The following is a 10,522-nucleotide window of genomic DNA, read 5'->3' on the forward strand; positions in this document are numbered from 1 at the left end:
CATGTCCGTCCGTCTGTATGTCCGTCTGTGACTTCACAAGTTTTTGTCGACGAGAAAGTGCGCTCTCTGTCACTCACTGCAGTGAGTACTGAGTTATATTTTTTTTAATAATTACTTAGCTAATTATTTATTTAATAACATTAATTCTTTATTATTGTTATGCGATCAAAAGTTATGGACGTCTGAAAAGTTTCAGCTCTTCAATTTAAAAAGAATTATTCTCTAGACTTTGTTATTACTAAACTCGTATTATATACATGAAAGAATAGGAAAAATTAAATAATTATATATGTGGATGATGCTGTGTTACATTATTTAATTTGTATTTAATAAATCATTTAAGATATTTCCGGCATAGTCAATGAAACAAAGTTTAGTTTATGTCGCATCTCATTTTATATCTTACGAATCATCTAATTAGTCGCGCATTATTCCGAATTCTGAGCATTACTGTAGAATCTACACACCATAACAAAATTTAGAGGCGTGAGCAACCCGACATTAACATTAGGATTAGGGCCGCCCAGGACTCGTCTGGGAGCACGTAAATCAGCTTCTCCATGTCCGCTTCGGCTCAGGGTTCGGAAGTAGTTGGCTGGGGTTTGGGGAAGTTGGATGGCTCGATATGACGGAGTGCGCGACCCTGCATAAGGGCCGCCTAGGACTCTGGGAGCACGTAAATCAGCCGCTCATAATCGCTTCGGTTCTGAGTTTGAAAGGCAGCCTCTGTGCAGGTTGAAAGCTTGGTATGAATAGGCCATACGATTGATAGTCATGTTTATTTGATGGAATGATAGTCTGGCATGGCTCAGTGGATGATGGAATGGTAATCCGGCATGTTTCATTGGATGATGGAATGGTAGTCTGGCAAGACTGGCATGGCTCAGTGAATGATGGAATGGTAATCCGGCATAGTTCAGTGAATGATGGAATGGTAGTCTGGCATGGCTCAGTGGATAATGGAATGGTAGTCCGGCATGGCTCATTGGATGGTGGAATGGTAGTTTGGCATGGCTCAGTGGATGATGGAATGGTAGTCTGGCATGGCTCAAATGTCGCAGGCGCTTGGAAAAACTTTTACTACTGTTAAGTGAGTGCTGAAATCTAATGTATATTCATCAGAACTAAAACTATCAGGGTTTTCCTTTAAACCTCTACCCTGATGTTCCTCCCCACAGTATCGGGCAGGTGGGGTGGCGTGTGTGACGACCTGTGGGACTTGGCAGATGGGGATGTGGTTTGCCGACAACTGGGCTTCCCTCTGGGAGCCAAGGAAGTCCACGGTGGGAGCAGGTAAACAGAACAATGCATGCTTCGTAAACTGATTTCAGTATATCTCAAGCGCGTGCTTAGAAAATACATTTTTTCCAAACACTGGACTTTAAACTTTATACCAACAAATAATTTTATTCCTCATGATGATTTTGGAGTTACGGGTCGATGAACAACTCAAAAATCGAACTGCATGAATCAGAAATCATAAATGAATGGTGTTTAAAATACAGGTAAAATGCGCTATGAATAAGGTAGTAAACTTCACAACCGACCTGAATATGGGAGGAATTTTACATCATCAATTACAAAAATGATGGAGTCAATACTAAAAATGACAATTTAAACAGATAATAACATCAATGAATATTAGGTTCGCAGCCTTAGCTGTTCTCTCCTTCGTGGCCGGCCCTAACATGGAGGGAAATTTACATCAACAACTACATAAATAAGTCAATAATTAGAATGTCTATTGAATGAATAAAACAGCAAAAAACATGCAAATTAAACATCTATAGACGTCAATAAATCTCAGGTACGGCAGCGTATTAGATAGCGGACGCTCCGTATACTTCATGGACGACCTAAACTGCGGAGGAGAAGAAGCCGGACTGCAGTTCTGCGACTTCGCTGGCTGGGGAGAGCACGACTGTGGACCTCGTGAGGTGATTATCTCCATTTGTCTATTAAATTTTATATGTGAAAGACCATTGATTTATCTGTATTATCTATCTATCGTTGTATCTATCATTGATCTATCTGTGGAGTAAAAATATAAAATACCATAGGTTGTATGGTCCTAAGTTCTGTAATATTGAACTATTTAAATGCCGATCAATACTATTTATGAATTAGAGTTTTCGAATTTCAGCGATGAATCCAGTTAACATTACTTATGAATATGATAACTTGAAAGACAGTGTTAACATGAACACTTAAAAACCCAATAAATTATTAGGTTTTTATTTATAATAATAATAAATTATTATAAACACTTAAAAACCCAATAATATTTTGTTGCAAATGGGTTATGGATCTATATTTTTCAATAATTATGATTAATATGGATGTCGGTGCACAGAGCGCGAGCGTGCAGTGTGCAGTGGAGGGCAGTTCGTGCAGCAGCGCGGCGCAGTTTCGCTGCCGTAACCAGCGCTGCATCGACCATGCCCTGCTCTGTGACGGCTTCAATGACTGCTTCGACAACTCTGATGAGAGCCAGCAGCTCTGTAGTGTCAGTCTTGTATACCATTCGCTTATGTTATGGACAAGTTGATGTAACAAGCTATTACCATTATTTAAGGTTTTTGATAATAATAACCTTGAAATNGTTATCATTTAACTAAAGAACTTCACAGGTAGTGTGCAGGGCTGCAGGCTACGGAGGAGCTACTGTCATATTCAAGAACAATACATTTGGACCGGGTGAGCTAAGTTTAAATTAATGAAGAAAACCTTTGCTTTAATTGACGATTTACGTGATATGAATCAAGTTAAAAACTGGTCTGTGTCGTAATTAGTAGCTATTTGGTTTTACAGGGTAATTCACGGAAACTTCTTGATTTGACAGCCCAATAAAAAAAGAACTACCTAAGATATCATTATGATAAAAATTTTATTGAAAAAAGACACCTGAATTTTTGCATCACGATGTTTTAAAAATGACATCGTACAATTGACGGCCCCCATTGTCAATGCATTCAGTTATTCGATTTTTGAAGTTCCGTTATACTCACTGAAGAATTGACAGGTATGTTGGCGTATGTTGTTCTTCAAACGAGGTATGGTCCTTGGACAGTCATTGTAAACAATTGATTTAAGATAACCCCATAAAAAAATTACACGGAGCCAAATCGGGGAATCGGACCGGCCAAAGAAGGTCACTACTCAATGAGATGAGGCGCTGTGCAAAATGGCTATAAGAAAAGAAAGCCTCGACAGCAAACACACACTGCTCACTTGTCCAATGCATAGTGGTAACTGACTAGGCGTGACACTAAACTTCACGACCTTGCCTTTCGTATGAAATACTCTTCGCCTTTATTTTTACTTTATTGTACTCAGTAACCAATACGATCTCTGTTACTGTACTCGGTAACCAATACGATCTGAGATGATCAATACGATCTGAAGAAATAGGCTCAATACCATGGGCCTATTTCTTCAGTGCCGACACTTCTATTCTATTCTTAGTGTACTCATTAACCAATACGATCTCTGCTGATCTGCTTCTTTATCTCTGTGACACAGGCGCAGGCAAGATTTGGTTGGACGACGTGCGGTGTCAGGGCCACGAGACGTCCCCAGATCAGTGCACCCACCGTGGCTGGGGACTCAGCAACTGCGACCACAGCGAAGACGTCGGCGTCAGATGCCTGAGGACGCCACGAGCAGACGCTCCTGCCGGCGGTGTACGTATTTTTTCATCATGATAAATTGCTTAAGTAAAATAAATTGCTTCAATTGATAAAATTTACAGCCTTTCGTTCGTATTATGAGGAAATTGTTCAGTTATTTTAGATCTGCTCACTTTAGGTATTCCTGAATATGATGCGCGATGAGTTTTTGGTTTGCTAATCGTGTCGAATGTCGACCCACTGGTGATCTAATTTTCCAATTTTAATTTTTGTTATAACGACGTAACTTGTGGGAGAAGTATTGTGATTTTTGTGACGCACGATTTCGTTTCATAGAATACCAGAACAAAGTCTATGCAATTTGAACGTGTTAGCATTGGGGAATTTTTGTTGGTACTTCGAATACGGGACGACTCGTAGGCGGAAATCCGTTCTCGTGTATCGGTTGTGACCACCGTAGAAACAATGCAAGTGGCTGACATATGATGAACGTACTGAAGTTAACTTAAGATTTTCATAGCAGTAGCCTAGTTGGATAAAGCACCATAACCTTTGCAATAAACTTCTACTGCTGATGAAGCCACTTTATCAATATTACTTATCGATGTAGCAATACATTACATCTAGAAGGAGAATCTTTTGGTTCGAAAAAAAATCTTGTTAACTATGGTACTAGTTGCACATTTTTCCCAGTGAAACATTCTCTCTTGGAGCAAATTATGCATGAATATCATGAATTTTTTTATCAGAGCGGGGGAGCTTCGTTGTCACCCCCACCGACAGCAGCGCTGGGCGGGCTGCTACCGGAGGCCTGTGGCATGCGCTTCGTGGAAGACCGACCGATCTCCCTCACCGAGTCTGCTAGAGTGGTGGGGGGCTACAGCCCTAGACCGGGGGCACATCCATGGATGGTGAGTAGGAAGTAGAGGCTGGATGTGCACATTTATAAGGTGGATGGAGAGAAAATGGGCTAGGTCCTCTCCCTTGTATGGTAGGTGGAGAGCAAGCTATATAGAGCTTGGTGTACATACTTATATGATAGATGGAGATAAAATGTGCTAGGTCCTTTCTGGTGGATGGCGGGTGAAGTTAAGAGCCTGGAGAGTAAACCATTGTTTGGTAGAAGCCTGGAGTAGACCATTGTTTGGTGGGAGCCTGGAGTCAACCATTGTTTGGTGGAAGCCTGGAGTCAACCATTGTTTGGTGGAAGCCTGGAGTAAACCATTGTTTGGTGGATTTTGTGATAAGGTGGAATGAATGGTAAATGAAAGGAAGCGTCGAGTACATACCTCTGAATTGTGGACGGGAATTAAGCCCCGGATGTAAATTCTCGTATGAAGAGTGGAAAAGAAAATGTCGAGTGTAACTATATTATATCGTGTACCTAATATCCTATAAAACAAAAGTTATATTGATATTATGTAAAAAAATTTAGTACCAGAGTTGTACTGCAGGTTGGAGTACGCGTGCGAACGAGCAGTGGTTCTCAGCACTGGTGCGGTGGTGCAGTGTTGACTGCTGCTCACTGCATCGCATATCCTACCTCTACCTTCATCGTCCGGGTCGGCGACTACGATAACGAGGTGAACATACGATTTTTTTGGACACTCATTTCTCTTCAAAATCGAAATTTTTAGTCGCTTCCGTTCAAACCGTCCATACAAAAGACATTTAGTCAGCATTTTTTGGAGTAATTTTCGTAGCAGATAGAATTTCATTTTTGCAATTTTGTATTTTCAACACAAAAACGTATTACAGTGCTATTAGTATTCCAGCAGATAACGATGATTAGCTACTGACCCATTAAGAATCGATCACAGTTTGTCTTGGACATCAAAATAATAAAAATTAATAAATAATTATAAATGCTTTAAAAAATTTGCCTTGAAATACCTTAATCAAATCTTCCTTGCGATCAACTATCAAGCTCCGGCTGAGAGCGCGTGAGAGCTGGCTGAGTTTTTATCCTGTTTCGTTTAATGAGTGGTTATTATCGTTTAATGAGTTGTTATAATCGTTTAATGAGTTGTTATAATCCTTTAATGAGTTGTTATAATCCTTTAATGAGTTTTTATAATCGTTTAATGAGTTGTTTATAATCGTTTAATGAGTTGTTTATAATCGTTTAATGAGTTGTTATAATCGTTTAATGAGTTGTTATAATCGTTTAATGAGTTGTTATAATCCTCTAATGAGTTACTATTATACTTTAAGTTCATTGTTTATTCTCAGGAACAAGAGTCCTATGAGAAGGACTTCTTCGTGGAGCGGGCCATTAAACACCCAGAGTTCGACGTGGGTCCATTCTACAACAACGATATCGCGCTCCTCATCATTAAGAGGAAAAATGGAGAGGGCATATCGTACGTATTTCAATTCATACTCAAAATGTAACGCATTATATTTTATTTATTTGAAAATAGCATACTAAATTGAAAGTTCTTGTTTCATGTTTTATGGATATTGCAAAATGCACCGGTTAAAACATTAAAAAAATTAATTGATCGCACAATTGCGTTGTATGAAAATTATTCGAATTTTATTACACTTCTAAAGAACTTTTTCGTGAAAATTTAACAATTTATTGAAGTTTTTGCATTAAATAATACCAAAATTTTGAGCAGATTAAGAATATTCAGTAATCGAAGTTAAACTGAGTGCAGGTTCAGCGAGCGAGTGCAGCCGCTGTGCGTCGTGACGCAGGACTTCAGTTACCAGCCTGGACTGAACTGCACGGTCTCTGGCTGGGGGGCTGTCGGCCAGGACAGAAGTGAGTCTAATTTACTCACTTTTAGGTGAGTCGAAGTTACTCACTTTTAGGTGAGTCGAATTTACTCACGTGTAAGTGAGTCGAAATTACTCACGTTGGAATGAGTCGAAGTTACTCACTTTTAAGTGAGTTGAAATTACTCACGTTGAAATGAGTCGAAGTTACTCACTTTTAAGTGAGTTGAAATTACTCACGTTGAAATGAGTCGAAGTTACTCACGTTGAAGTGAGTCGTCGCATCGCCAGCTTACTTGAGTATACACGGTTAAACGTCACATCCAAGTTACAATTAAATTGTTGTCTCCTTCTTGTTTGAATGAAAGATAAAATACTATGATGGATCTAAATTGATATTGGTCCATAAAACTCTTATCAATCCAATAAGAAAATACTGCAATAAATTCGGCAAATGTAATTCCAACAAAAAAATATGAGAACAAACAGACTTTACACGATGTCTCTAACGAAAACTATCAGAACTAATTTAAATAAGAAGCAAGACGCATCCAGCAAGAAATAATATTAAAATTAAATTAATGTAAACATTAAACATGCTATTCGCGCTCGTTGCTGTCGACGGTGTTGCCCATCAACCCATACACTAAAATTAATGTTAATTAATTTTAAAATTAATGTAAAATTATTGTAAACATTGTTTGAAGTGCACAATACGGCAGGTTTCTCGCGCTCACTGCTGTCGACTGTGATGCCCGTTATCCCTCACACTAAAGTTAATGTAAATTAATTTTAAAATTAATGTAAATTAATTTTTAAATTAATGTAAAATTTTAAAATTAATGTAAATTAATGTTTAAATTAATGTAAAATTATAAAATAAATGTAAACACTAATCGAAATACTCAACACGCGCAGGTTTCTCGCGCTCGCTGCTGTCGACGATGCTCCCCATCATCCCGGACTCGGTGTGTCGCAGCGAGCGCGTCTTCGGCGCCACGAGACTCTCGGCGGGCATGTTCTGCGCCGGCCACCTGGAGGGCGGCATAGACACCTGCCAGGGTGACAGCGGGGGACCTCTGGTGTGCCAGCACAACGGTGAGTTGTGTGATGTGTCAGCACAACGGTGGGTTGTGTGGTGTGTGCCAGCACAACGGTGGGTTGTGTGTCAGGCCGATTGACCGCCGTGGGGATCACGAGTTGGGGACACGGCTGTGCTCGTCCCAACAAACCCGGCGTCTACACCCGCCTGGCAAACTATCTGCCATGGCTCTACTCTGTCCTCAAACCCTGAGTGAGCTGCTCAATTTGCCATCAAACCGCGACAAACATCTCATTTTACTGTCACATTACCAGAACGTCTGTTGCGCCCTCAACCATTTCCCTCGAACTCCGCCAGTCCCTCAGATCTGAACTGAAATCGTGAGCTCTATTATTCATACGATGTATGTATGAGCATGCTATGCGCCGACTTCACCCTCTAACTGCATACTAACTTTCGTATCCAGATGCCAGATTTGTGAACCTACTAGCTATGACTTGTCCAAAATATTTCTTGTTGCGACAACTTAGGCGTGAACTCGTGCAGTGAGGCTCGTTGCCTGACCGTGAGAATGTTTGAGGTTCTGAATGTAGAATGAAATTTGTTCTCCATAAGACCGGAAAATGTAACGCTCGAAATTATATTTTTCATCTAGACTCCTTTCTTCATTGCCATTTCGGTGCGATCATTCAGGGTACTCTTTCATACACGACAGTGACGTGAAATTAAAGATGCAATTTTTTGTGCAAAAACTCAAGAGCTTGGACGGCAAAATGTTGGCGACCAATTTAAGGTGAAAATTGTAATCAGTGAAAGTTAATACGAAATTTTTCTCCGGTAAATCACGACAAAATCTGTAAAGATCCTTCTGAAACCCTAAACCTAAGCACTTTCATACTAAATTCAAAAAATGAACGTGGTCTAAATTTTTTTCCAGTGTCTCTAATAGAGGCACCGCAATGGTAAAAATATTTGAGTAAATCCGGTGAAGCTTATGATCTTCATTCTTCACATGAAGGAAACAGTTTCAATACAAAGTCTGAGGAGAAAAGTCTAATCTGCAGTTATACAAAGCCATTATCTTGAAGTTCTTTTCATAGTCGAAAACTTTCTATCAAGAAAACCATACGAAGAAGTAAATACAATGACAACAAACTGCAAACAACACTCAGACTGAAGTAGTTAGTCACTGGCTCACTATTTTATCAGGTCATTCAAAAAAGACAAAAAAATTCATAGCTATTAATACATTGTCTCGCTCATTCCCCCGAGAGCGTAAATCAAAGCAATCGAGTAATTAGTAGAATGGTTTACTAGCGCTTCAACTTTCAAGCTATTTCGCACCGGAGGTCAATAGTTTACCTCGCCAGCGAGGCGGAAGATCTCAATTATTCAATCGACCAGATTGCTTTGATTTACCAATACCTTTTTACGAGCAAATATGTTTTTTAAGGGCCTCTGATGTAGCAGGATAGTAGAAAAACTCATAACATAATAGAGTGAATGGGAAAAATGCTCTTAAACATATTATAGTGAAAACATTCAAGCAATTGAGAACGTCAGTTTTAAACACATATTGGTGCAAAAACGCCACAAAAATATGGTTTTAAGGCTTAAGAACCAAATTAGTCTCGTTTATTTTTTAGAAATAAATTTTAGTTACTACGTGTTGAATCACGACCACACTTTCTAATGAAGAATTATGATTGAGAACCGAGAAAGACCATCTAGATCCTAGAATATAGTATAGACCATAAAAGATTGTAGAGCATAATTGTTCTGAAATAAGTCAATTACCATACACTGAAACATCAGACGAACATTAAAAGTTAACCATTTCAAAGTACAAAGGTCACCTTTTCTCTCTATCTTTCGTCGTTGCAATATGTTCCAACAGTTCTATTAAATAAATTTCTAATCGCTACTTTGCTTAGTCTATAGCATACAAAATGAACACATTTTTAGATAAATGAGATCACACCGTTGAGAAAGGCACGCATTGCAAGTTAAGTTACCTTAATCTACCACACTTTCTTACCATAAAATGGTCCCGTTGTTTCATATTATTAATGTCGTTAGCTAATAAATGCTTTAACATCGAAGCAGAATCTACAAAGTAATGACACAACACTATCGACGTGTTATTCACAGTTCTTAGATACGGTTTGAATTATTCAGGTTACCGTTCATGAACACCACATGGTCCTGATACACTAAGAGACTATAGTAATTGTACCTGATGAGTAATCTACGGCCTGAAGCAAGCACCGACACACAAAAAAATATTGAGAAAGTTCAACGGATATCGAATAAACCTAACCTAAAACACGTGCACTGTTCAAAGCAAGTAATTGCAATAGCCAATAAAAAAACCTACGTATTTGGTGCCACATCGACCAAACCGATCCCTGCTGAGTGATTAAAGTTAATAAATACCAACAACTTTAATTTGTAACAAAAAAGTTATCTCGTTTACGCATAATTTCAAGCTTCATATATTGGATTAATAACATGAAATGATTACAGTAAAAATTTACTTGTTGGTAAATTTTTTTTCAAATAATCATAATGAACTTTTAATTGGAAAAAATTTTGCTGCAGGTGAACGGAAAAAAGTTTGCTCTCTTGTCCATGGCAGAAAACATATTTAGACAATCAACAACTTATTTTGAAGCAAAGCCTGGAAAACATGGTTGAAAGTAATCAACATTCTAAACTTTCAAACAATTAACGACGAAAGAAAACCACTCGTGCCATTATACTATTAAAGAACTGGGTATTAAAATATGACTATAAATAATGTGCTCGCACAATGAAGACCATAAAGGAATCTTTAATGATCAATCAATTAAAAAGACGAAGAGCTTTTGTTGTCAACTGACGCTCCTGATAACGGCTAGGCTGCAGACTCAGCGCTGTCGCTGCGCTCTTCATCCAAAATATCTTCCGAAATTTCATCAGCTTCTGACGAATGGTCGAAAGGGTCGTCAGAATAAGTTCCAACTTGGTCATGTTGTTTGAGGTTTACATCTTCATCATGATCTTCGGAATGAGTTACAGCTTGGTCAGGTTCTTTGGAGTTTACATCTTCATGGTCTTCGGAATGAGTTACAGCTCGGTCATGTTC

General features: G+C 38.8%; 2 protein-coding genes across 2 annotated transcripts in view; one reads left to right on the forward strand and one right to left on the reverse strand.

Moving 5' to 3' along the window:
* LOC108680814 overlaps positions 1-8,051 on the forward strand; it is a 28,120-nt gene extending 20,069 nt beyond the window's left edge. The window contains 11 exon segments of the mRNA XM_047881206.1: positions 1,179-1,293; positions 1,808-1,937; positions 2,354-2,515; positions 2,517-2,697; positions 3,523-3,683; positions 4,379-4,540; positions 5,084-5,212; positions 5,862-5,992; positions 6,293-6,399; positions 7,272-7,451; positions 7,526-8,051. Of these exon segments, the coding sequence (XP_047737162.1) occupies positions 1,179-1,293; positions 1,808-1,937; positions 2,354-2,515; positions 2,517-2,697; positions 3,523-3,683; positions 4,379-4,540; positions 5,084-5,212; positions 5,862-5,992; positions 6,293-6,399; positions 7,272-7,451; positions 7,526-7,647 (1,580 nt within the window). The 3' untranslated portion in view covers positions 7,648-8,051.
* A 2,240-nt stretch (positions 8,052-10,291) lies between these two features.
* LOC108680816 (myosin-2 heavy chain, non muscle) overlaps positions 10,292-10,522 on the reverse strand; it is an 11,309-nt gene continuing 11,078 nt past the window's right edge. Inside the window, exon 13 of the mRNA XM_047881207.1 lies at positions 10,292-10,491. Coding sequence (XP_047737163.1) covers positions 10,292-10,491 — 200 coding nt within the window. The remainder of the gene's footprint in view (positions 10,492-10,522) is intronic.

This window comes from Hyalella azteca, unplaced genomic scaffold (genome assembly GCF_000764305.2).
Source record: "Hyalella azteca isolate HAZT.00-mixed unplaced genomic scaffold, Hazt_2.0.2 contig7319, whole genome shotgun sequence".
Classification (NCBI taxonomy): Eukaryota; Metazoa; Arthropoda; class Malacostraca; order Amphipoda; family Hyalellidae; genus Hyalella; species Hyalella azteca.